The sequence below is a fragment of the Oncorhynchus masou genome, chromosome 30, assembly GCF_036934945.1.
Source record: "Oncorhynchus masou masou isolate Uvic2021 chromosome 30, UVic_Omas_1.1, whole genome shotgun sequence".
Classification (NCBI taxonomy): domain Eukaryota; kingdom Metazoa; phylum Chordata; class Actinopteri; order Salmoniformes; family Salmonidae; genus Oncorhynchus; species Oncorhynchus masou.
Genome location: NC_088241.1, coordinates 54,057,876 through 54,085,600, shown reverse-complemented (window position 1 = coordinate 54,085,600; position 27,725 = coordinate 54,057,876). Strand labels below are relative to the sequence as shown.

The 27,725-nt window shown below is 43.7% G+C and overlaps 1 protein-coding gene across 12 annotated transcripts in view; it reads left to right on the top strand.

The window, feature by feature from the left end:
* The window catches only part of LOC135522772 (TRAF2 and NCK-interacting protein kinase-like), a 60,159-nt gene extending 33,426 nt beyond the window's left edge, over nucleotides 1–26,733 (top strand). For 9 of the 12 annotated variants that reach the window (XM_064949353.1, XM_064949344.1, XM_064949352.1 and 6 more), the window contains 12 exons: nucleotides 7,386–7,561; nucleotides 7,978–8,080; nucleotides 8,435–8,575; nucleotides 12,181–12,292; nucleotides 12,478–12,654; nucleotides 12,861–13,004; nucleotides 13,522–13,656; nucleotides 13,791–13,891; nucleotides 14,076–14,225; nucleotides 14,692–14,851; nucleotides 21,714–21,853; nucleotides 21,987–26,733. In XM_064949353.1, coding sequence (XP_064805425.1) covers nucleotides 7,386–7,561; nucleotides 7,978–8,080; nucleotides 8,435–8,575; nucleotides 12,181–12,292; nucleotides 12,478–12,654; nucleotides 12,861–13,004; nucleotides 13,522–13,656; nucleotides 13,791–13,891; nucleotides 14,076–14,225; nucleotides 14,692–14,851; nucleotides 21,714–21,853; nucleotides 21,987–22,070 — 1,623 coding nt within the window. In that variant the 3' untranslated portion in view covers nucleotides 22,071–26,733. The remainder of the gene's footprint in view (nucleotides 1–7,385; nucleotides 7,562–7,977; nucleotides 8,081–8,434; nucleotides 8,576–12,180; nucleotides 12,293–12,477; nucleotides 12,655–12,860; nucleotides 13,005–13,521; nucleotides 13,657–13,790; nucleotides 13,892–14,075; nucleotides 14,226–14,691; nucleotides 14,852–21,713; nucleotides 21,854–21,986) is intronic. The other 3 variants (XM_064949354.1, XM_064949348.1, XM_064949345.1) reach the window with 1 other exon arrangement.
* The last annotated feature ends 992 nt before the right edge of the window (nucleotides 26,734–27,725 follow it).

Here is a 27,725-nt window from a genome sequence, read left to right as displayed (position 1 = left end):
GACGGCCAGGTCTTGGTAGATTTGCAGTGGTCTGATACTCCTTCCATTTCAATATTATCGCTTGCACAGTGCTCCTTGGGATGTTTAAAGCTTGGGAAATCTTTTTGTATCCAAATCCGGCTTTAAACTTCTTCACAACAGTATCTATGACCTGCCTGGTGTGTTCCTTGTTCTTCATGATGCTCTCTGCGCTTTTAACGGACCTCTGAGACTATCACAGTGCACGTGCATTTATACGGAGACTTGATTACACACAGGTGGATTGTATTTATCATCATTAGTCATTTAGGTCAACATTGGATCATTCAGATATCCTCACTGAACTTCTGGAGAGAGTTTGCTGCACTGAAAGTAAAGGGGCTGAATAATTTTGCACGCCCAATTTTTCAGTTTTTGATTTGTTAAAAAAGTTTGAAATATCCAATAAATGTCATTCCACTTCATGATTGTGTCCCACTTGTTGTTGATTCTTCACAAAAAAATACAGTTTTATATCTTTATGTTTGAAGCCTGAAATGTGGCAAAAGGTAGCAAAGTTCAAGGGGGCCAAATACTTTCGCAAGGCACTGTATATACAGTACCAGTCAAAAGTGTGGACACCTACTCATTCCAGGGTTTTTCTTTTTTTTAACGATTTTCTACATTGTAGAATAATAGTGAAGACGTCAAAACTATGAAATAATGACAGATTCTTCAAATAGCCACCCTTTGCCTTGATGACAGCGTTGCACACTCTTTGTATTCTCTCAACCAGCTTCATGAGGTAGTCAACTGGAATGCATTTCAATTAACAGGTGTGCCTTGTTAAAAGTTATTTTGTGGAATTTCTTTCCTTAATGCGTTTGAGCCAGTCAGTTGTGTTTTGACAAGGTAGGGGTGCTATACAGAAGATAGCCAGCCCTATTGCACTTGCAAAAACCATAAAGCGCTAGGATGAAACTGGCTCTCATTAGGACCGCCACAGGAATGGAAGACCCAGAGTTACTTCTGCTGCAGACTATAAGTTCATTAGAGTTACCAGACTCAGAAATTGCAGCCCAAATAAATGCTTCAAGTTCAGACACATGTCAACAATCAACTGTTCAGAGGAGACTGTGAATCAGGCCTTCATGGTTGAATTGCTGCAAAGAAACCACTACTAAAGGACACCAATAATAAGAAGAGACTTGCTTGGGCCAAGAAACATGAGCAATGGACATTAGACCGGTGGAAATCTGTCCTTTGGTCTGGAGTCCAAATGGGAGATTTTTGGTTCCAACCGTTGTGTCTTTGTGAGACGCTGAGTAGGTGAACGGATGATCTCAGCATTTGTGTTTCTCACCGTAAAGCATGGAGGAAGAGGTGTGATGTTGCTTTGCTGGTGACACTGTCAGTGATTTTATTTAGAATTCAAGGCACAATTAAACAACATGGCTACTACAGCATTATGCACCGATATACCATCTCTTCTGATTTGTGCTTAGTGGGACTATAATTTGTTTTTGAACAAGACAATCACAATCAAGTGATCAGCATATGTTGAAACTCATTCAAGACTGTTGGGAAAAGCATTCCAGTAGCTGTAGCTGGTTGAGATAATGCTAAGAGTGTGTTAAGTTGTCATCATGTCAACTTTGAAGAATGTAGCCAGTTGATGTGATAACCTTCTTGTGGTTTGACAGAAATACTTTTCCCCAAAACCTTCTCAATTAAAGGTTAACTGTAAAGTAGGCTTAATTGGAGGAAGTATATCATAAGTATATAATATGTTATTTGCAAACTTTACCATGAAATGAGCAGCAGCAGTACAGGACCATCGATAGACCAGCACATTAGATGGCACATTCCTCAAAGGCTAGATGCACAAATAAAGGGCCAGATGTGCAATTAAAGGGGGATTATACTCAATCTAAATCTGTTCTTTCAGACACCCAATAAATGGTCTTCTGATGTGATTTAAGTGTTGTTATGGCCTCGGAACATCCAATTTCATTGTTTCTCTGCGAGAAATTGTAATTTTGAGAATAAAATAAAAATATAAAACCAGGAAAAATATAACCAAAAACATAATTTGGGAAAATATAAAACAGATTTTATAGGCCCCCCCCTTAGAGTTGTTTAATAACCATTATTTTACCAGGTCTATTGACAGAAAACAGTGTACAAGAGAATGTAGCGCACTAAGGAGCTGAATAAGATGTGCAGGGGAGAAGAGTGCCTATTTGAAAGCTAGAAAAAAATAAGTAGCTCGCAACATGTTCAATTTTTTAGAAGTAGCTCTCATGCTACAAAAGGTTGGAGAACCCTAGTCTGTCGCATATTACGCACGGCAGAATTTTATTTTAATTACTGATTTAAGATGTCTTTGGTGCATTATTGGTCGAGCCTATACTCCTAAATTGAACATATTCTAGTTATCGGCTTTGAGTTACCTTTGGTTACCTTGTGCTACGCTCCAAACTTTCTATCCATGAGTCTGGGAGAGAACGTATAGGCCTAGACAATGCTTTTAGTTCATTGATTGTGCAGGGCAGCTTACAGTAGCTTGCAGCTTTCAGCCTATAGTGAATATGTATTTAATTTTTAATAGCCTAGTAATAAGGTATTTTCATAATAGATTGACCCATTACCGTTAACTACGAAATATCTCACCATGCGTTTCCATCTCCTCCCCTCTCTCCTTCATTCCGTTCTCTAGTGTGCAGAGAGAGGGACTGTCAACAGTTTAATCAAATATTTTTTTTTGTGAAACATGCCACTATTGATGTTCCCCAACAGATTTCACGTGGTTTCCCAAAAGAAGCACTAGATAGCTGCAGGAACAGGGTTGGAGAGCCCATGGCATACAGAACACTAGATAGCTGCAGGAACAGGTTTGGAGAGCCCATGGCATACAGAACACTAGATAGTTGCAGGAACAGGGTTGGAGAGCCCATGGCATACAGAACACTAGATAGCTGCAGGAACAGGGTTGGAGAGCCCATGGCATACAGAACACTAGATAGCCGCAGGAACAGGGTTGGAGAGCCCATGGCATACAGAACACTAGATAGCTGCAGGAACATGTTTGGAGAGCCCATGGCATACAGAACACTAGATAGCTGCAGGAACAGGGTTGGAGAGCCCATGGCATACAGAACACTAGATAGCTGCAGGAACATGGTTGGAGAGCCCATGGCATACAGAACACTAGATAGCTGCAGGAACATGGAACATGTTTGGAGAGCCCATGGCATACAGAACACTAGATAGCTGCAGGAACAGGAGAGCCCATGGCATACAGAACACTAGATAGCTGCAGGAACATGGTTGGAGAGCCCATGGCATACAGAACACTAGATAGCTGCAGGAACATGTTTGGAGAGCCCATGGCATACAGAACACTAGATAGTTGCAGGAACAGGGTTGGAGAGCCCATGGCATACAGAACACTAGATAGCTGCAGGAACAGGGTTGGAGAGCCCATGGCATACAGAACACTAGATAGCTGCAGGAACAGGGTTGGAGAGCCCATGGCATACAGAACACTAGATAGCTGCAGGAACAGGGTTGGAGAGCCCATGGCATACAGAACACTAGATAGCCGCAGGAACAGGGTTGGAGAGCCCATGGCATACAGAACACTAGATAGCCGCAGGAACAGGGTTGGAGAGCCCATGGCATACAGAACACTAGATAGTTGCAGGAACAGGGTTGGAGAGCCCATGGCATACAGAACACTAGATAGCTGCAGGAACATGTTTGGAGAGCCCATGGCATACAGAACACTAGATAGCTGCAGGAACAGGGTTGGAGAGCCCATGGCATACAGAACACTAGATAGCTGCAGGAACAGGGTTGGAGAGCCCATGGCATACAGTTTGGGATGAATATCACTTGTCGCCCAGCGAGAGGCTGCTCCTCAAACAGTGGTTGATGCCTGGAGTGAAATAACCAGAAGAGCCTGCATGATTGAAAAACGAACAAGCGATAAATCGGCCTCGCTATTCGAGTGCATACTGTTGTCGTCCTTTTCCCCCCTGTCTTTGTTCCTGCCCATTTCATAATGGGCCATTCTAAATCGAAACCACTTTTACATATTAGTGGAGACAAATTTTAATTGAGAATAGTCTGATGGGTGAAAATATGATCACTTGATGAGAGAACAGCGTGAGCAGCCGGAGGCAAGGAATGGAAGGAAAGCTTTTTTATTTTGTAACTTTCTCAAATCATCAATAGCCAGACGCGTCATGCAGCCCATATATGTTTTGATTCATAAGATATTCTATGGCTTGTATCATTCACAAATAAAGTTGGCAAATAACTCTAAAAAACATATAGGACCTGTTTCAAATGATCACTTTTACGCTCAACATAGCCACTTCATATGCACACTCGCTCCGGAATGGGAAAACATACTTTCTATTTTATTTAGCTAAGTTATTATATTACTTACTATAAAATCATATAATATATAATAATGGCACGGGACTTATAAGCATATCTTGTCTACAGCCTATGGCATGGTGCATAGCCAGATAACATACAGTAGGCCAACTCATATTCTGTTTTTCTGAAATACACTGAACAGAAATATGGACGCAACATGTAACATGTCTGTTTCATGAGCTGATAAAAGATTCCCGAAATTGTCCATTTTGACCCCCCCCCCCTGTGTTCAGGGAGACATTATTCCATTTCTGTTAGTCACATGTCTGTGGAGCTTGTTCAGTTTATGTCTCAGATTCTCTTGAATCTTATGTTCATACAAATATTTACCACATGTTAAGTTTGCTGAAAATAAATGCAGTTGACAGTGAGAGGACGTTTCTTTTTTTTGTTGCTGAGTTTATCTGTATTCCCAGTCAAAGTGCACCTGTGTAATGACCATGCTGTTTAATCAGCTTCTTGATATGCATCACCTGTCATGTAGATGGAATATCTTGGCAAAGGAGAAATGCTCACTAATAGGGATGTAAACAAATTTGTGCATTTATTAGCCTTTTTAAAAATGTAGATATTCCAAAGGCACACATCGGTAGCTTGTATAAGTGAAGGCCTGGAAATGCTAAACATGTTTGTTAAATAACAGTCAATTAACATAAGACTGGCAGTCTTTTGCATGACAAACGGCTGACAAAATGTCATAACCGCCACAGCCTTCTCTCTCTCTCTCTCTCTCTCTCTCTCTCTCTCTCTCTCTCAATCTTTCTCTTGGAGTACAAAGGTTTGTGTATCCATGCAGTAGTTATAGCTTCATTCTTACATCTCTCTCCCCTTTTCTCTCTCTTATTGCCTCTCTATCTCACTCTCTGTCTTTCTCTATTTTCTCTCCACCTCTATCATCCAGGAGGAGTTGGTAAGATATCTATTGATCCCCATGTGCACGCTCATATCCACACTGTCCCCTCTTTTCACATGCACGCCCAGGGCCGGATGAAGAAATCATAGGCCCTGAGGCTTTTTTCCCCTTCCCGGCACACACATCATTTGGTGTAAACAAGTCTGTGCACCAAGATGCAATTCGATGTGTGTTGAATTTACTGTTGAAGAAAAATACCCTTTATAAATAAAGCCATACTAATGTTTGCCATGTGGCATTGGCTATTAATTGAGCAGAGGCATTTTCTCACAAGATTATTTTTGTTGTTGCATGTGCACCAAAAAATTGGCATTTTAATTAAAAACGTACTTCATGCAATTCGTCATTTTCATGACAGAAGACATTGACTGAACATTTTTTAATACCACACAAATGACAGAAATGAGTGGCTTCTCCGACACTAACAAACTGAGATCAATCTGGTCTTTAATTTAGACAAACAATAGCCCAGGTCAATGAAGCAACACACAGATTGTACAATATTAGGAGGCAATATACATTACCAGTCAAAAGTTTGGGCACACCTACTCATTCAAGAGTTTTTCTTTATTTTTACTATTTTCTACATTGTTGAATAATAGTGAATACATCAAAACTATGAAATAACACATATGAATTAATTTAGTAACCAAAAAAGTGTTAAACAAATCTAAATATGTTTTATATTTGAGATTCTTCAAAGTAGCCACCCTTTGCCTTGATGACAGCTTTGCACACTCTTGGCATTCTCTCAACCAGCTTCACAAGGTAGTCACCTGGAATGCATTTCAATTAACAGGTGTGCTTTGTTAAAAGTGAATTTGTGGAATTTCTTTCCTTAATGCTGTGTTGTGACATGGTAGGGGTGGCAGTAGCCTATCTCAAGATAAGCTACTTTGAGAACCAGTGCTGCTGTTAGCTAATGTTTATATTGGTTCTACAGACAGACTAGTCATCTTTTTTCAGCAGCGGGCATTTTCTTTCCAAACTGTACATTTTTCCTGACATTTTATTTTGAAATCTGAAAAAGGCAAACTGACAGCTGTAATCAACCATAGAAATATAATCCATAGATGGCAGTTCCCATTCAAGTCAGGACTGGTATCCATTGCTATTGTACCAATGAGTTTAACAGTCAAATTGCCAGGGTAAGGGGTTACAATACCCTTCTATGAATTATATGTCTATGGCCACAACGCAACAAGCTGTAACCTATATATGGTGTGCATGCTGCCCAAACTGTAGCCTTGCCGACTGTTGGCGTACTGGTATCTGTTAAAATAAAGAAAACAACACTTGTGTAAACAAAGTATACAAGGTATATGTTATGGTGTGGGGGGCATGTTCCTGTTATGGTTTAGGTCCACATGTAGAATCTATGCTGAAGCTGTTCTAGCAGCTCGTGGTGACGCAACACCCTTTTAAGACACTTTATGTTAATACACTTTGTGTTGGTTTTTCCTTAATTTTGACCAATACCTATATGTGCTTGTGATAAAGTTAACCACCATTATTAAAAAACAATAAAGAATCTTCTGTTGGCTAAATGATGCTTTCTGATGTATTTTGAACATTGAGAGCGGACTTCTTTGGTTGGATAAAATTATAATAATAAAAACAACGTAATTTCCCTCTTGGGCCCCCGCGGGCCTGAGCCAAGGGGCTTCATCCCCGGTAAGCCCCTACATTAATCCGGCCCTGTGCACGCCCCTCTCTCCTCTAGCTCACCTGTTTTGCCCTACCTGTTCCGTGTGACAGGCAGACTGGGGAGCATTGGAGCTGTGTTTCCCCTTAAACAGATAACAAATAACCTCTAACCACTGACCATAAGGGTTGAGTTCCCAGGACCCTAACCCTTCTGTTAGTGACCTTTCTTGACTCCATCCTGACTGAATCCTCATTGTTCCTCACTCACACTCTGAGGAAGGAGTTAGCCGCTGAAAAATGTTTAAAATGTTGTGCCAATAGAATGTTCCCCATAAATCAAAGCAACTGTAACTGCACCCACGACATGAGTGCTGACCTTTTATAATATCCTCTACTGACCTTTGACCTCCACCTCCAGGACCTGACGGCTCTAGCCAAGGAGCTGAGGGAGCTGCGTCAGGGGGAGGAGCCTAATCGCCCGCCCGTCAAGGTGACGGACTACTCCTCATCCAGTGACGAGTCACAGAGTGACGAGGAGGGAGAGGGAGGAAGTAACGACGGCTCTGTGTCTGTCAGCGACATCCCACGCATCATGTGAGTGTGTGTGTGTGTGTGTGTGTGTGTATTTGCATTTTAATACATGCATTTATTTTATTGTAGCTATGTATCTTAAATCTGTAATATGTAACTTTTTGGCAACCAGACCAAATCCACATAGAAATGTGAGTTATAGATCTGTAATTCCATTGAAAGCAAGTCTAAAAAGCTGTAGATCTTTTCTACAGTATGTGCACTATTTGCTTCTTTTACTTTGGGTTTTGTACACCAGTTTCAAACAGTTGAAAATACAATTTTGTTGGTTCTGGAAACCATATTTCAGTGGTTTAAATGTGACAATGATTTTCTACACAAACTTAAATTACTATTAGAATTTTAGCAACCAGGAAATGGCAGAGCGATGTCTGCATAGGGCATCTTTTAGTTTTTTAAACGTGTGTGTGTGTTGTCAGGCCGGCTGCGGGGCAGAGTAGTGGTGAGGTGTACGGTGTGATGGGAGGACATAATGATTCCTACGGCAACCGTTCCCAAGACAGCACCCTGATGATGAGAGAGGTCAGTCGCCTTTCACTTTTAACCCCTGACCCCTGGGCTCCGCTCTGCTTGCTTAATACACAACTCAGCATCCTGGCATGCACTCGGCTCTGCGTGTGTCTGTCTGTGTAGAATGAGTCTCTGCATTGTCACCAGCCGTCGCTCAGCTTCTTCAATCCTTTGGGTTTACCCACCTTCCACATCAACGGCAGAACATCCACCTTAACGACAGACCCAGATGAACCTCCAAACCCTAAACCTCACCTTAACCATTAGATTCCAACCTTACCTTAATCACAAATCCATCACAAGGAAATAGATTCATCTGAACACAGATCAGTGTGTAGAGTGGCCCTCACTCTCTCTCTGTTCCAGACCTATGGGGACAGGAGGCGGAACTCCGCTCTCGCCGACAGCAACGGTTTCCCCGGAAACGCCAATCTGCCCGATCTGGTGCAGCAAAGCCCCTCCCCCATGGTCTCCCCTGGCGATGGCTCTGGGCGCAGCCACCCCAAAGTAGGTTCACTAGACCCCTACACCCTAACTGCTTATGCCCTTGCACCCTACACCCTTATTTGCTAGCCCTCTACACACAAGCCCCCTACATTCTAGCCCTGTACACACAAGCTCCCTACTCCCTAGCCAGCAGATCCGACCCTCTTGCTTACAGCTGCATTAAGGTCGGACAGGCTTCCTGTGTAGATTAAGAAACCATGGATGGAGCCAGTGTGAGATATGGCTCAGAAACGTAACCAAATCCAGGGATGAGAAATGCGTTGTACTCCAAATTGTCCCATTATCCCAACTAGGGACGACCCCTTTTAGTCGACTGGTCGATTATTTGGTCGATAGGCTGTTGGCTGACCAAGATTTCTTTAGTCGAGCAGAAAAAATATATAATAATGATCATGGTGTACAAGACACCTGTCTGATTCGCTCTGTGTGGACTGATCCATTGTGGAGGCCGTGGGGATGGCAAAGTCCATCGCTTTAAGACATGTGCTACTGAAATTGTATATGGTTATATTACATAAACAATGGTGCAACACTAATAAAAAAATAACATTATTTTATAACAAATGCGCTTTCTCCCATGTTGGATAGTGGTCTCCGGCAGCGGTTATGAAACACATCAGTGCTCTGTTGAATTGGTGCCTTTTCCTAGCCCATTTTGCTATGTGCATAATAGCAAAGTTAACCAGCATATCAGTGTTGAGAACAATGCCGGAGGCAGCAGCAGAATGAGGAGATGACAATACAGCCCTTGCCTTTTTGCCTAAGAAAAGTGAGGAGAGAGGAAACCAGAACTTAAGTAGGTCTATAATCAATAGCCTAACTGTTAAATGTGCCTGTCTTAATAAATCATCAATATATCTACAGAAGTAAGACAGATCCTGTTTATCTTGCCTGTTTGAGTGTGTGTTTAATAGCCTACTGATTCCATGAGCACCACGCTTCACACAGCAATTTCACAAATTTGGCTGTTTTTAAATCTTCTCTGTAATAAAGGCTTTACTTTGTTAGAACAGCCTCTCTGGAATTATTTCTAATTTATTTTGTGTTTACACTGTTTCAAATTGTTTGAAAAATAATATTTATAATAATAAAAACTCATATTTTTCTTGATCTCCTTGAATAATTAGCTTAAACAATAAATAAACCTGTTCCATTTCGGAAATTGCATTCATGAATGAATGCGACTGTTTAGTCTTTGCTGTAATAAAGGCTTAACAAAACAACAACATTTTAACAGACTCTCTGGTACGCTTATACTTTATTTAGTGTTTACATTGTTCCAAATGGTCAGACAAATTCTATTGTAATCTATACAACACGTGTTAGTCACACATAATATGCACGCAGGGCTTGTCACATTTCTAGTCACATTTATTCCACTCATCGGACTTCCCCTTTACCTCCTGAGCAACCTGGAAAATATTCCCCAGTTTCAAGTTTATTTGTCACGTCCTCTGCATCCATTTTGAGTTCATATGTGTTACGGTGTTCAGAGTTTGTTATAACCAATTTATTGATGTGATTAGGATATGCTATAGGCACGGCCTGCCCACTCATTAGGCAGCAACAACACATCCAACAACAACACAAAACCTCAAATTCTGCCCCAAAACAATGACACTTTCTCTCAACCAGTGACCTGTGGGCTCTTTTGGTGAGGGCTGATGCCGATCTTTGATAAGCATTGCCCACTTAGTCAAGGGCAGGGAATTCAACATCAGGAAAATAAGGATTTTCAACTTTCATTCAGAACCAAAAATTAAACTGATTTCAACGTCCGGAAAAGATACATTTTCAGCATCCTGGAAAATATGTATTTTAAACATACAGAAAATACCTTTTCACCTTTCATTCAGAACCTAAATTTAACCTAACATGCTGACCAGACCAGACCAGACCAGACACGTCGCGTGCGCGTCGCAAAATGAATTTAGAAATCCATGTTATTCAATTAATTCACCCACACTGCTCGCACGCGCCATGTCAAGGGCTAAAATAGAACTCCTTTCTATTTCTGACGCAGATCGCGCTGAAAGTCCTGCCTCTCCTATCTCCTCATTGGTTTATAGAAGCAGGTACCCACGTGCCATCTCCTAATTGGTTATACTCACGTGGGTGATTGAAAGACGAACTGTTTTGCCGGTCATCGTGGTAATACTATGAAAGTTTATATGCTGATCACCATATAAGTTCAAAGATGAAAAAGCCTGGAAGGAGGAGAGTTGACTAGAAACGATTCGGTTGGCTGTTTTATGTGTCGATTAATTGTCGGACTAGAGGAGCTTTTGCATTTCAGGTAAAATAACAACTCAATGTTTATATCCCAGGGCAAATTAGCTAGCAACAGCAAGCTAGCTAAATAGGACAAATTAGCAAGTACAAGCTAAATTACCATACATGTTTAATGCTTTTTGACCTGTCCCCAAATTAATGTCATTGGTTCTGAGTTTGTTTTGATATTTTAACCTGCGTGTAGTGATCACGTTTGGTGTAGTGGGACAACATAAATGTATGCACGATAGCACTCGCGCGTAGCCGGTTTGGGTTCCATGTAAGTTCAAAGTCTGGGAAATACTTATTTTAAAAGTATTTTCAACTTAATTTTGCTTACTGGGACGAGTCTAGTTTTGCAGGGGGTTTCATCTTTTGGGCTCGCCTATGCCGGCAGAACGGCAAAGACCGGCCCTGGAATGTTCAGATGGAATTAATTTTAATGGCGGGGGGAGTCGGGTTATGTACTTATGTGCACGAGCACAAAACACCACATCTTGTCCTAATCTGCCGTGGCACTAATTTTTACCTAGCAGGAGAGTAAAATTTCCAACCAGAATAACCTATTGTTTTTTGGCAAACTCCAAGGTTCTCTGATAATACTAGTCCATTGCGAACACGGACAGCGCAATAAACACGTTGACGTTCTGTCGTGGTCGCTGCAGCACGGAGGAGAGAAAGACAACAGGTGCCAGTCACAGTAGCAGTCGTTCAATCTTCTCGGAGTAACATTTGGGATAATGGGACAATTCGGAGGACAACGCATTTCTCGTCCCTGAATTCAGGCACTGTCCGAGCCATATCTCGCACCAGCTCTGTGGTGTCTTAATCTACACAGGAAGCCTGTCCAACCTTAATGCAGCTGTAAGCAAGCGGGTCGGATCTGCTGGCTACCTAGCCCTGTGGCTTTGTGCCCTTGTGCTCGCTCTGCATCCTGTACTAAAACAAACAAAAAAACTCACCCTCTGTCAAGTCTGACTTAGACCTAGACGCTGAGTCTGTCTGGCTCGCGATTAAACCCACTCTAACCTAGTTTAACCCAGTCCATAACCATTTCTTCCATATGTTCTCTTCCTTTTTTGCTGGACACATTCTCTGCTCTCTCTGCATGCTGTGTGTTTGCATGGCAAACCAAGCCTAATGTTGCTCAACACAATTTCTGCTCTGGCAACCCATAAGTGTATGCTGAAAACTCTCACCACCTGGCACCCTGTTACCTCAGGACAGAAATTAGGGCCTGGAGTTTTTCTTGTTTAGATGTTCAGGGAAAACTCTGAACCCTACCTATAATGCTCTGAGATCCTGATCCCACCCCCTCTCTCTCTGATTTGCAGTATGGCATGGGCAGTGGGAGTGGCTCCAAGTCCTCCTCCTTCACGCCATTCGTTGATCCACGAGTCTACGGAACCTCCCCCACCGATGATGATGATGAAAACTCTGCCTCTGGTGAGTCAGTTATCTTGTCAATCTTCTGTCATCCTTGCTCGAGCTCTTGTTGCCAGTAAATTGCTTAGGAAGGAGGAGGTTATGAATGTTGCTCTAAGGTTGTAATGTTGTGTGAACATACTGTACAGGGTGTCCTGTTTGAAAGGTTTTGTGAACATTAGTATAATGTTATCCTGTGGTTGCAGCTCTCTTTACAAATGAGCTGCTGCTTCAGGAGCAGGAGCAGGCCAGACTGAACGAGGCCAGAAAGATCAGTGTGGTCAACGTGAACCCGACCAACATACGACCTCATAGCGACACGCCTGAGATACGCAAATACAAGAAGCGCTTCAACTCTGAGATACTGTGTGCTGCTCTCTGGGGTAAGACACTTGAAATGTACGTTATATATGTTTACACACGTGTGTGTGTGTGTGTGTGTGTGTGTGTGTTGGAAGGTGCTTTCTGTGTCCATGACTTTTGTATCTATAAGTGTCCATATATCCATGACCTATGAAATCTTGGAATTGTTCTTGACTGTAATGTGATTTGTGGATTCAAATAAAGTATTTAAAATGTGTGTGTCTAGGTGTGAACCTGCTGGTGGGGACAGAGAACGGTCTGATGTTGCTGGACCGCAGTGGTCAGGGGAAGGTGTATAACCTGATCAACCGCCGACGCTTCCAACAGATGGACGTTCTGGAGGGCCTCAACGTCCTGGTCACCATATCTGGTAGGGCTGACTGCAGCAAGACAGCTACTTGAACACAGTTAGACTTTAACAAAGGGTTCTGTGGCCCCATCGAGTAAGATTTATGGTGTTCTTCTGTTTTTGACTTTGTGGTTTTTAACTGTCTGGCCCCAAAAGGCAGACTTGTGTTTCCTAAAGAGCTGGAGGCCTGTAGCATTGCTTTGTTCAGATTCTATGATCACTCTCGAATAGCCAACAGGTTTAAGACCTTTCCCTTCCTCCCCCTTTCCTCTCCTTTCCTCTCTCTCTCTCTCCCTTCTCCTTTTCCCTCTCTCTCTCTCTCTCTCTCTCTCTCTCTCTCTCCTCCTTTCCCCTCTCTCTCCTCTCCCCTTTCCCTTCTCTCTCCCTTCTCCTTTCCCCTCTCTCTCTCCTCTCCCCTCCCCTCTCTCCTCCATTCCCCTCATTCTCCCTTCTCCTTTCCCTTCTCTCTCCTCTCCCCTCCTTCTCTCTCCCTTCTCCTTTCCCCTCTCTCTCCTCTAACCTCTCTCTCCTCCTCCAGGGAAGAAGAATAAGCTGCGTGTGTACTACCTGTCCTGGCTGAGGAACAGGATATTACACAATGACCCCGAGGTGGAGAAGAAGCAGGGCTGGGTCACTGTAGGAGAGCTGGAGGGCTGCGTACACTACAAAGTCGGTATGTGTGTGAACTGGGGGCATGACGTTTAACCCTGGGTGTCTGTGTGTTGCATTAGCCCATTAAGCTAAAGCCAAGGCATTATCACCGGGTACTAACACAAGTGATTGACTCTCCTGTGTGTGTGTTTCCAGTGAAGTATGAGAGGATCAAGTTTCTGGTGATCGCCCTGAAGAACTCAGTGGAGATCTACGCCTGGGCACCCAAACCCTACCACAAGTTCATGGCCTTCAAGGTAACACACAGAAATATTGTCTTATTATCTTAATTCCTCCCCTACCAGTTTGTAGCTCCTACCTACTCTCACCTGGGTGATGCCACAGCAGACATTTTGTAGCTGAATGCTCTCCACAGTATCTCTCTCAATAATGTCTATCTTTCTCTCTGTTCCCCACTGTCTTTCTCTCTCTGTCTGTCAGTCGTTCACTGACCTACAGCACCGCCCCCAGCTGGTTGACCTGACAGTGGAGGAAGGTCAGAGGTTAAAGGTCATCTATGGCTCCAGCGTTGGGTTTCATGTAATCGATGTCGACTCTGGCAACCCGTATGACATCTACATCCCCTCCCACGTAAGGCTGCGTGTGCATGCGTGTGTATGTGTGTGCGTGCGTGGTCAGAGAAGGACTACTGAACCAGGTAACATCTGATTTCTGTACTGGTGGTGAGAAGATGGTTTCCCTCTGAACTACTACCTTTTAAATGGTAACCGTACCTACTGTGTGGCGGTTCTGGTTTCAGGGCTCAAATACCATGACGGTTACCATTTATGTTGTTGAAACCATGACAAGGCTGTTTTGTTGACATTGTGTGTTACCATGGTGATTGTGTGACTGATGGAGTGGGAGATTCCATTGTTGCAGCAGTTTCTCATCGCACAGGGGGGTGGGGAGCTGGCCACAAGACAAGGAGGGAGGGAAAGAAGGGCTAGAAAGAGAGATTTGGAGGTAGAGGAGTTGCGGGGGTCATGTTCTGTGCCAGCCAGGCTGACACCAGCCCCCCACCCCTCCACTGTGTGGTATCTATCGCCCCTGGCAGATTCAGAGTCAGGTGACGCCCCATGCCATTGTGGTGCTGCCGCGGACCGACGGGATGGAGATGCTGCTGTGTTACGAGGACGAGGGCGTCTATGTCAACACCTACGGACGCATCACTAAAGACGTGGTGCTGCAGTGGGGAGAGATGCCTACATCTGTTGGTAGGTCACACACACACTATATACAAAACTCTCACTGCCACCCTCACAAACACTTCTATGCCTCTCACTGGTTCATAAAATACACCCCTCAATACCTCTCACTAGTCCGTCTCTTTACCTTGACTACCCCTCTCCCTCACTATTCCGCACAACCATGCACTACCCCTCTATACTCCCTCTCTATCCCCCACTGATCCACTTGTATGGCTAGGACTCCTAGTCTTTTCAGTTTACAACCCCAGACTCAACTCCAGCTCCAGCCCCTGCTCCCCAGCCCCTGCTCCCCAGCCCCTGCTCCCCAGCCCCTGCTCCCCAGCCCCTGCTCCCCAGCCCCTGCTCCCAGCCCCTGCTCCCCAGCCCCTGCTCCCCAGCTCCAGCCCCTGCTCCCCAACCAGGGCCATCTCCAGCGCCTGCTCCCCAACCAGGGCCAGCCCCTGCTCCCCAACTCCAGCCCCTGCTCCCCAACTCCAGCCCCTGCTCCCCAACTCCAGCCCCTGCTCCCCAACCAGGGCCAGCTCCTGCCCCTGCTTCCCAACCAGGGCCAGCTCCAGCCCCTGCTCCCCAACCAGGGCCAGCTCCAGCCCCTGCTCCCCAACCAGGGCCAGCTCCAGCCCCTGCTCCCCAACCAGGGCCAGCTCCAGCCCCTGCTCCCCAACCAGGGCCAGCTCCAGCCCCTGCTTCCCAACCAGGGCCAGCTCCAGCCCCTGCTCCCCAACCAGGGCCAGAACGAATGAGTTTCTAATGGCGGGCACATTTCTTCACTGGACCTCCTATATGTGCATGCGCTTGCATATTCACCATTTGTTTTAGGAGTGTTATAGTGAAAACCATAGGCAGCTTGTGAGTTTCGAGTTTATCCTACCATCTCTACCGATCTGCATGCCAGTTATGATTCTTTTTATATGCGCATTTTCGTGGAATAGTTTCATTTCAATAACAACGTTTTTGTCTCTCAAAATCAGTGTTACAGGGTCAATCATGAATCTGAAGTAAAAGAATAAAAAGCTACAAGTAAAAACTCAAAAAGGCGAGAGCAGCAGCCTCTGCCATATGGACACGTTGATACACTGGCGGCTAAAGAAATGAGAGCATTGAACTCAGATATCGTCTTCAGGCCAATGCAATAAGCCTATAACTTAATCGTCAACTAAGTAAAATACATTGGCCTAAAGTCGACTATTAAACATCTCTCTACTCCGCCTCTCTGCCTCCCTTTTTAATCTGTCTTGACTTGAGCTATTGCTGGTGAAGTGCAACATTGTATCAAATCATCAACTGGATCCAGCCCCAAGCTGTCTCTAGGGAATGGTGCAACATTATATCAACTAACCTATTCCAGGTCTTCAGAGTTTCCTGTGCCATTGAGCTCGGGACAGACAGCTATTTTTTTAATGACATTTCCACTGGATATATTATTATATATATTTTTCATTATTTAACCTTTATTTAACTAGGCAAGTCAGTTAAGGACAAATTCTTATTTATAATGACGGCCTACACCGGCCAAACCCGGACGACGCTGGGCCAATTGTGCACCGCACTATGGGACTCCCAATCACGGCCGGATGTGATACAGCCTGGAATCAAGCCAAGGACTGTAGTGACGCCTCTTGCACTGAGTTGCAATGCCTTAGACCGCTGGGCCACTCGGGATCCCATGGATAATATGGAGTAATCAGATCAATATATTCTGTTCTTTTACACAGATTATCAAGTGATTATCAAGGCCGGGAGTGTTGGAAAGATTTTTCAAATACTGAGAAACTGTCATTCACAAAAACAGACTTTGTTGACTTACTGTGTGAGATGAAGAAAAAATGACTGAGAAGCTGTTTATTAGTGGTGGACGTGGTGAGTGAAGACAATCAGAAATCAGACAATGCCAAATGGGTATATACTTAACTACTTTTGCACGCAGCAGGCCAGGTAGGCCTACTTCTGAGTGTGCTCAGGCACGTGCGCTCCCTCAACTTTATCAGGAAATAGAAACCAGACACATGCTCATTGCTCACATGGAGCACTCCAAACAAAAACAATTGACAAATCTGGTAATTGTTATTAAATAAACCAAAACTTGTTTCTCACAAGTGTAGCAGGTTGTGAACTCTGCAAACAACGTTTCCTGTCTGATAATGATTATGGTAAATGACTGTAATTAATACATTAACAGAAATTCATGTAACCAAATGACAGGGGATTAACGGTACATCTACTAGACCTGCTGATGTGTTATGGAGAATTACTCAAAAAATAAACAATCAGCGGTCTAAGGCACTGCAGTGCTTGAGGCGTTAGTACATATCCAGGTTCGATCCCGGGCTGTGTCGTAGGCGGCTTTGACCGGGAGACCCATGAGGTGATGCACAATTGGACTGAATTAATGTCTTTCTGTCGGTGCGCGTCTCTGTGAAATAAATTATTAATATTTCAATATTTTATTTGGACGGGCAAGGAGATGCGGTAGGGTGGGCCAGGCCCCCTAAGGCCCGCCCATAACGCCAGACCTGCACTCCAACCCCTGCACTCCAACCCCTGCACTCCAACCCCTGCACACCAACCCCTGCTCTTCTCCAACCCCCAACCAAATACCTCATAGTAGTTTTACATGTAGCAATCCCCTTCCAAATGCAATATAATAACACACACAATTGCAACCCATAGATTGACAGTTACAGACACTCTGCATGCTCCTACAAGTGATGCCCCTCGACCTGGACTTCTCACACTCCTTACCCCTAGAGTACTGCCCCTCCTCAGCACAGGGAGGAATGTTTCTGTGTCTGTTTGTCTGCTACTTTATGTTATTCATGTTGTTTTTGTGTTGTTTGATTGACAACCAGATGATACTGAAATCTAATGGATATCTACCTGTACATGAATCTGTCTACCTGTCTCTGTGGGTCTGGGATCTGTCTACCTGTCTCTTTGGGTCTATGATCTATCTACCTGTCTCTCTGGGTCTGGGATCTGTCTACCTGTCTCTGTGGGTCTGGGATCTGTCTACCTGTCTCTTTGGGTCTATGATCTATCTACCTGTCTCTCTGGGTCTGGGATCTGTCTACCTGTCTCTCTGGGTCTGGGATCTGTCTACCCGTCTCTCTGGGTCTATAATCTGTCTACCTGTCTCTCCGGCTCTAGGATCTGTCTACCTGTCTCTCTGGGTCTATGATCTGTCTACCCGTCTCTCTGGGTCTATGATCTGTCTACCCGTCTCTGGGTCTATAATCTGTCTACCTGTCTCTCCGGATCTAGGATCTGTCTACCTGTCTCTCTGGGTCTGGGATCTATCTACCCGTCTCTCTGGGTCTATAATCTGTCTACCTGTCTCTCCGGCTCTAGGATCTGTCTACCTGTCTCTCTGGGTCTATGATCTGTCTACCCGTCTCTCTGGGTCTATGATCTGTCTACCTGTCTCTCCGGCTCTAGGATCTGTCTACCTGTCTCTCTGGGTCTATGATCTGTCTCTCCAGGTCGAGGATCTAAAGTTGAAGTCGGAAGTTTATATACACTTAAGTTGGAGTCATTAAAACTTGTTTTTCAACCACTCCACAAATTTCTTGTTAACAAACTATAGTTTTGGCAAGTTGGTTAGGACATCTACTTTGAGCATGACACAAGTAATTTTTCCAACAGTTGTTTACAGACTGATTATTTCACTTATAATTCACTGTATCACAATTCCAGTGGGTCAGAAGTTTACATACACTAAGTTGACTGCCTTTTAAACAGCTTGGAAAATTTCAGAAAATTATGTCATGGCTTTAGAAGCTTCTGATAGGCTAATTGACATCAAATGAGTCAGTTGGAGGTATACCTGTGGATGTATTTCAAGGCCTTCCTTCAAACTCAGTGCCTCTTTGCTTGACATCATGGAAAAATATAAAGAATTCAGCAAAGACCTCAGAAAACAATTAAAGACCTCCACAAGTCTGTTTCATCCTTGGAAGAAATTTCCAAATGCCTGAAGGTACAATGTTCATCTGTACAAACAATAGTATGCAATTATAAACATCATGGGACCACGTAGCTGTCATACCGCTCAGGAATGAGATGCGTTCTGTCTCCTAGAGATGAACGTACTTTGGTGCGAAAAGTGCAAATCAATCCCAGAACAACAGCAAAGGACCTTGTGAAGACGTTGGAGGAAACGGGTACAAAAGTATCTATATCCACAGTAAAATGAGTCTGATTTCGACATAACCTGAAAGGCCGCTCAGCAAGGAAGAAGCCACTGCTCCACAACCGCCATAAGAAAGCCAGATTGTGGTTTGCAACTGCACATGGGGACAAAGACGGTAGTTTTTGGAGAAATATCCTCGTGTCTGATGAAACAAAAATAGAACTGTTTGGCCATAATGACCATTGTTATGTGTGGAGGAAAAAGAGGGAGGCTTGCAAGCCGAAGAACAAAAATCCCAACCGTGAAGCACGGGGGTGGCAGCATTATGTTGTGGGGGTTCCTTGCTGCAGGAGGGACTGGTGCACTTCACAAAATAGATGACATCATGAGGAGGAAAATTATGTGGATATATTGAAGCAACATCTCAGAACATCAGTCAGGAAGTTAAAACTTAGTCGCAAATGGGTCTTCCAAATGGACAATGACCCCAAGCATACTTCCAAAGTTGTGGCAAAATGGCTTAAGGACAACAAAGTCAAAGTATTGGAGTGGCCATCACAAAGCCCTGACCTTAATCCCATAGAAAATTTGTGGGCAGAACTGAAAAAGTGTGTGCGAGGATGGAGGCCTACAACCTGACTCAGTTACACCAGCTCTGTCAGGAGGAATGGGCCAAAATGCGCCCAACTTATTGTGGGAAGCTTGTGGAAGGCTACCTGAAACATTTGGCCCAAGTTAAAAAAAATTAAAGGCAATGCTACCAAATACAAATTGAGTGTATGTGAACTTCTGACCCAATGGGAATGTGATGAAAGACATAAAAGCTGAAATAAATCATTCTCTCGACTATTATTTTGACATTAAATAAAGTGGTGATCCTAACTGACCTAAGACAGGGAATTGTTACTGATTAAATGTCAGGAATTGTAAAAAAATAAAATAAAAAAATAATTGTTTAATGTATTTGGCTAAGGTGTATATAAACTTCCGACTTCAACTGTATCTACCTGTATATCCAGGTAGGATCTATCTATCTGTCTTTCTGGGTCTAGGATACGTCTACCTGCCTCTCTTTGGATGGAGACATTTTCTGTTTGTTTTTATGTATGCATGTCAAATACATTTCTTTATTTACTGAGTACAAAACATTAGGAACACCTGCTCTTTCCATGACAGACTGACCAAGTGAATCCAGGTGAAAGCTATGACCCCTTACTAATGTCTCTTGTTAAGTCCACTTCAACCAGTGTAGATGAAGGCAAGGAGACAGAATAAAGATTTCAAAATGTATTTTTAGCCTTGAGACGTTTGTGTATGTGTGTCATTGAGGGTGAATAGGCAAGTCATCTATTTAAGTACCTATGGTAGTAGGTGCCAGGCGCACTGGTTTGTGTCAATAACTGCAACGCTGCTGAGTTTTTCACGCTCAACAGTTTCCCATGTGTATCAATGGTCCACCACCCATAGGAAATCCAGCCAACTTGAAAGAACTGTGGGAAGTATTGGAGTCAACATGGGTCAGCATCCATGTGGAACGCTTTCGAAACCTTGTGGTGTCCATTAAGACGAATTGAGGCTGTTCTGTGGGAAAGGGGGGCGGGGCATGCAACTCAATATTAGGAAGGTGTCTTTAATGTTTTGTACGCTCAGGGTACATACGACAAATACTTTCAAGTACATGAGATGCGCTTGATTACATTTCCTCTGTGCCATGGACTAGCTCCAACGGCGTAAGGTCCAAGCTAAATCAAGCTCACCTCAAGTATTTGACCCAGATCTATTAACGACGCACATCACATCTCAACTAATTATAAAGCTCAGGGTCAGTAACAAGGATCTTATTGCTTTAATCCCACTAGATCTAGAATGGGTATTGATAGATCCCTCTGATCCCTTCAGATCAGCTCCGCTTCTCTTCTGTCTCTCCACACTTAATACCAAGCCTCAGTTTATCATGTCTGTCTGGTTGACTAGTTCTGTTTTCATTTGGCTCGTTCTGTCTTTGTCTGAAACACTGTGTTTGTGTTGTTGTATTTTGAGACTGCACTCAGTTCCAAGGAACTTCTACCCCTGAGTTTGTCTCGTTCTTTTAAAGGCATCTCCACCCCGGCCCCAACCCACTCACTATATAAACACATACAGCCCCAAGCCACCCAATACAAACCAGTACACACATACACATTCACACACGGACTGGCACACACACCCACACACTAACAATCCAGTCCGTTGGCCAGCTCACTCCCTGAGCACAAAGGAGCTGGATGACAGAACTGGGAGGTAAAATCACCCAATCATCATCATGCTGCTACTACTGTAACCATCCTCACAGCATAGTCATCAGTCACCTGCAGAATATCTGCTACAGTACAACCACCCAGGGGTAAACCCAGGGCAGGGTTACCGTCCACGTCAAACCACTATACCAGAGTCATCATAGATGACCCTCAGATGACCTTCTCTCCCAGTAGCGCTCTACGGTTGACTTTGACTATGCCCCCATAAATCTGGGCATCTCTCTTATTAGTGTTATCCCTGGGTCTGTATGAAACTTCCCTCCCCATCCCCCCTCGGGGTGGACAGCTCAGGTGTTTGAGTTTTATCCGTCGTTCAGAATGAGATACAGAAACTGCTGCAATGATTTCCTCCCGGAGGCGTGGCCTAGGGGTGTGATCTGTGACTGGTTTGAGTGAGTGCTCTCCTGTCCATTCCCCTGTCTGTGTGTCCCTGTCCTTCCCCCAGCCTACATCCACTCCAACCAGATCATGGGCTGGGGAGAGAAGGCCATTGAGATCCGCTCCGTGGAGACGGGACACCTCGACGGAGTTTTCATGCACAAGCGAGCTCAGCGACTGAAGTTCCTGTCGGAGAGGAACGACAAGGTGTGTGTTAGCACGAACACATGTACATGTATACAAGCACAAGAGCACACACACATGCTGCAAAACCTAAATTTATAAGCCAACACACATGCTTACTCTCCTCACTTCCCATGATGCTTTGTGCTGCGTGCAGGTGTTTTTCGCCTCTGTGCGTTCCGGCGGCAGCAGCCAAGTCTTCTTCATGACCCTGAACCGGAGCTCTATGATGAACTGGTAACCCTGGCAACCCCTCCTTACATCCTCCCTCCATACTGTACATGCCTAACCAGAGGACAGGATGGAGGGATGAAAAGAGAGAACTGAGACAGATGAGTGAACACAGAGTGGCGGCAGCTCAGTGGAGACGGGAGGAAGAGAAAAACCGTCTTCCGTCCAACTCTCATCGCCAGCCAGCCAGACGTCTGCAGTAACCTCCCTCCACCAGAGGAACTAGAGAGGAGCTCTCCAACAACTTTCCAGATACGCTCAGACAACACTCTATCTGTGGTGCGTTTAGTTTCTCTCAGGCACCGTCCAAGATGGCCCATATTCCCTATAGAGTGCAATACTTTTGGCCAGAGTAGGGAATAGCGTGCCGTTTTGGATGTAGCCTCAGTGTTTTGTTTTTGGGAGGTGGTGACAAGAGGTGCTGGTGTAGTCTCCCTCATGGGGTCAGGGGTCAGTGACTGATGGTGTTGTCATGACCCCTGACCTGTGTGCGTATATACGAGGTGGGCCTGAGTGTAGATTCTTGACTGCAGGAACACTTGAAAAAATACAAATATTGTCACCGGTGGTCACAGAAAATATATATACTCTTGTCATTCTTGTTCTAGTTCACCTGTGCTCCCCTCTTTCTCTGTGACTTCTATTTTACATTCAATCTATTTGGCATATTTATATTCTGTGTGTTTCACATCTGTAAATACACATTCTATGATCTGAAACGGAGCTGCTTCCCTATCAGACACTCTTACACTGAGACGGAACAATGGAGGACAGAGAAAAGGAGGAGATGGAGAGAATGATGAGAGCAGTCTGAGTTTAAGTTCATCTTCCTCCTGTAGAAATTTCATAAAAAAATGTGACATGCTTCTTCATATTAAAGACTGCAAGAGAGGGAGGAGTGATGGAGAGACAGACGATTGGGTTGGTTAGTTGTCAGGCTTCCTCCTACACCACCTCTTCTCTCATCTCTTCCCCCCTTCCATTCGTTGACCTGCTCCTCTACATTTGCATAGTGACACCTATTCCACTTGTTGCCATCACTTTTGACTTCTAAACTAAGGCAATACACAGGTGTAGTCTGACTGGACAAATGCGTGGTTGGAAAGATTTAACTTTCCAAAATGAGACCTACCATGTTATAGTCAGTCAATACCTTAAACTGGGGGTGGGGGTGTAAATGTACTCAAAATAGCTTTAGATGGCCAGGTGGAATGACCACATGAATCTCAAACCGTTAACTTTAATCACATTTAGTCTCCTAGGATACTGTGTCTGACACTACCTGCAAAGGTAGTAGAGAGTTGAGGAGGGTGTCTGTGTTTACTGAACCAATGATGAGACTACTGATGTGGGTATGTAATAGCAATGAGCCTACTCCATCCACTAATTCCTTACCTCTTCAGTCATAGATCTGAAATGACCGTTTAAATATAAGTGTGACCGACTGGTGTTTGAACCTGGGTCGGCAGCCATCTTGCTTTCTCCTATCTAGTCCTGTCAGATCTTTGAATACTGCAGGGGGTATAGGTTAGAGGAAAAGAGGGTTGTTTCCAAGAAACCGTAGGGTAAATATGATAAAGCATTTGATTATGATATCTAATGGATAATTTAGAGAAAGACCATCATGTTCATACTATAAGGCTTTCTACAGAGTAGAGAAAATGGTTTCTACAATGTTTTTATCGTGTTTAGTGTGAAGTATCAGACTTTGAACATGTGTGCAAGAATGAAAGTGTGCGCGTGCATGTGTGACTTGTCTTCCCTGCTAACAGTACAGAATTAAACTGCCACTGTTAGGTGTGTGTGTGTTCACCTCGTCTGAATCACTGGAATCAATAACCCGCCCCCTCTAGACTGGTACTCCAGTCAACTACAGTGGGGAGAACAAGTATTTGAACCTGCAAAATCGGCAGTGTTTCCTACTTACAAAGCATGTAGAGGTCTGTCATTTTTATCATATGCACACTTCAACTGTGAGAGACGGAATCTAAAACAAAAAAATCATACAATGTGATTTTCTGGATTTAAGTAATTAATTTGCATTTTATTGCATGACCATAAGTATTTGATACATCAGAAAAGCAGAACTTAATAATTGGTACAGAAAACTTTGGTTGCAATTACAGAGATCATACGTTTTCTGTAGTTCTTGACCAGGTTTGCACACACTGCAGCAGGGATTTTGGCCCACTCCTCCATACAGACCTTCTCCAGATCCTTCAGGTTTCGGGTCTGTTGCTGGGCAATACGGACTTTCAGCTCCCTCCAAAGATTTTCTATTGGGTTCAGGTCTGGAGACCGGCTAGGCCACTCCAGGACCTTGAGATGCTTCTTACGGAGCCACTCCTTAGTTGCCCTGGCAGTGTGTTTCGGGTCGTTGTCATGCTGGAAGACCCAGCCACAACCCATCTTCAATGCTCTTACTGAGGGAAGGAGGTTGTTGGCCAAGATCTCGCGATACATGGTTCCATCCATCCTCCCCTCAATACGGTGCAGTCATCCTGTCCCCTTTGCAGAAAAGCATCCCCAAAGAATGATGTTTCCACCTCCATGCTTCACGGTTGGGATGGTGTTCTTGGGGTTGTAATCATCCTTCTTCTTCCTCCAAACACGGCGAGTGGAGTTTAGACCAAAAAGCTCTATTTTTGTCTTATCAGACCACATGACCTTCTCCCATTCCTCCTCTGGATCATCCAGATGGTCATTGGCAAACTTCAGACGGGCCTGGACATGCGCTGGCTTGAGCAGGGGGACCTTGCATGCGCTGCAGGATTTTAATCCATGACCACGTAGTGTGTTACTAATGGTTTTCTTTGAGACTGTGGTCCCAGCTCTCTTCAGGTCATTGACCAGGTCCTGCCGTGTAGTTCTTGGCTGATCCCTCATCTTCCTCATGATCATTGATTCCCCATGAGGTGAGATTTTGCATGGAGCCCCAGACCGAGGGTGATTGACCGTCATCTTGAACTTCTTCCATTTTCTAATAATTGCGCCAACAGTTGTTGCCTTCTCATCAAGCTGCATGCCTATTGTCCTGTAACCCATCCCAGCCTTGTGCAGGTCTACAATTTTATCCCTGATGTCCTTACACAGCTCTCTGGTCTTGGCCATTGTGGAGAGGTTGGAGTCTGTTTGATTGAGTGTGTGGACAGGTGTCTTTTATACAGGTAATGAGTTCAAACGGGTGCAGTTAATACAGGTAATGAGTGGAGAAAAGGAGGGCTTCTTAAATAAAAACTAACAGGTCTGTGGGAGCTGGAATTCTAACTGGTTGGTAGGTGATCAAATACTTATGTCATGCAATAAAATGCAAATTAATTACTTAAAAATCATACAATGTGATTTTCTGGATTTTTGTTTTAGATTCCGTCTCTCACAGTTGATGTGTACCTATGATAAGAAATTACAGACTTCTACATGCTTTGTAAGTAGGAAAACCTGCAAAATCGTCAGTGTATCAAATACTTGTTCTCCCCACTGTATGTGTTGTTTAAGCGTAACTGTCCTTGTACAGAGACATGATTATGATTTTACATAGACGTCCTCCGCTGCTTTACTTCTCACTCTGTGTCTGGATGTCTGTGTCTGACATGTAAAGTACATGGCAGTCCTATCTCACACTGTTGGCCACATGATTTCCCCCTGCCCCTTTGTCCCCCATGTTCAGCTCCATAGCACACACACACACACAACACACAAAGAAACAAGCACCTGTGACATACTAAATATTGGGATGATGTCCTGCTCTGTTGAGGATCCATATGATTTCCTTGTTTGAGAGCTATTCTCAGTTGTGATTTTCATGTTTTTTTTCTTGAATTAGAACCTATGTCAATACTGCTGTACGTAGATCTGGAGTCATAGAGGGCTCTGTCTTTGGCTCCATGGGATTAGCTGTGTATGGTAAACTACCCAAGGTGCTTCACCTCCATGATCTGTGTTTTTGTGACAAAGTGCTTGAAGTGGAATGAAATGGGTACCAGTACTTATTTAAATTCTTCAGTACAGGTAATCTCGACACCCAGAACCAAATCTCAGCTTTTAAGGCTGTCACAAGAGACTATAGTACATATTTTAGAGCCAATGTTCTGTAAGAGGTGCCAGTACTCAAGCAGTAGCATATCAGAGGAGGCTGTTCTCCGTACCGATCAGGACCGACCCACTGGTCTGAGAGCACTTTTCTAGCGTTCTTTTCTGTCTGTCTGCATGTGGAGGTGTGGGGAGAGGGATGCGGGGCACACTGCAGTAGGCCTACTTACAGGTTCTTTAGACTTTGGGCCTCCTAGTTTGGTGCATCACAAATATGTATGTTTTAAATATAAGTGAGTAGAATTGGATTAAACATTGATTATAAGGGAACAATGTTGGGATGGTATCTGTACACTGGATCCTAGCTTCCTTAGAGTGTTTAGCAATAAAGAGCACTAGCTACTGACTTCTTTAGTCTTCTGCTGTTACTTCTCTGTGTCACCATGACAGACACACAGGTACAGAGGGAGGATGTATGGGTGATGAGCATGGATACATGTGATTATTGATGGTGATTAATTAATGTGACTGGAGCCATTTTGTTTGACTTTTCCATGTAACCTATTCACACACTTCATGTTTCCAAATGACAACATGCATTAGAAATGTGCTGTTTTTTCTTAAATAAAATAAGTTAAACATGAGCTGTGTGTGAAATATCTTGTCTGTACTCCTCTCTCTCTCTCATCATAAAATTATTTTGTTATTATGAGCCTACCAGGGCTGTGGTCAATTCTGAAAGTACTCTAAAATTCCAATTCTCTTTAATGCTTTTCAATTAGTATTTAATTTTTTTAAATTGGAGTTTGGTTCACTTTCTGAATTCATTGGAATTTAAATGGAATTAACCCCAACCCTGGAGCCTATACTCCCTTTCATCTAGATTCATGCAGTGCCTTCAGAAAGTTTTCCCCTTGACATTTTCCAAATGTTGTTGTGTTACAAAGTGGGATTAAAATTGATGTAATTGTAATTTTCTGTCAACGATCTACACAAAATAATCTGTAATGTGAACATATATATATATATTTAAGAAAATATATATATATCTTGATTTGATAAGTATTCAACCCTCTGAGTCAATGCATGTTAGAATCCCCTTTGGCAGTGATTACAGCTGTGCCTTTCTGGGTAGGTTTCTAAGAGCTTTACACACCTGGATTGTACAATTTTTTTCACAATATTCTTTAAAAAAATTGTCAAGCTCTGTCAAGTTGTATAACATTGGCTATCAAGCATTCTCAAGTCTTGCCATAGATGTTCAAGCCTATTTAAGTATAACTAGGCCACTCAGGAACGTCTTCAGCAAACAGTTGTCATCCTAGTTTGTAGGTACTTTGCTGTTTTATTGTCGTTAACCCCACACTACGGAACCATATATGTTGCAGTATTGGCTGAACACTACATTAGGACCATAGCATTATGTTTTATTATAGGGGTATGTTGGGAGAACACAGACGAAAATCTTTGGACTACCGCTTTAACGGAAACCATATAAATGTTCCTCTGTCTACGTATGCCGCAGTTAAATTGGTCGCGCTTGCGCAGTCCTGTTCTTCTTTTTCTTGGAAGGTAAGTGGTGCATGCAGCGTGCTTCTGTTCACGGGGGAAAATTGATAACTTTTAGTAGTTTTAT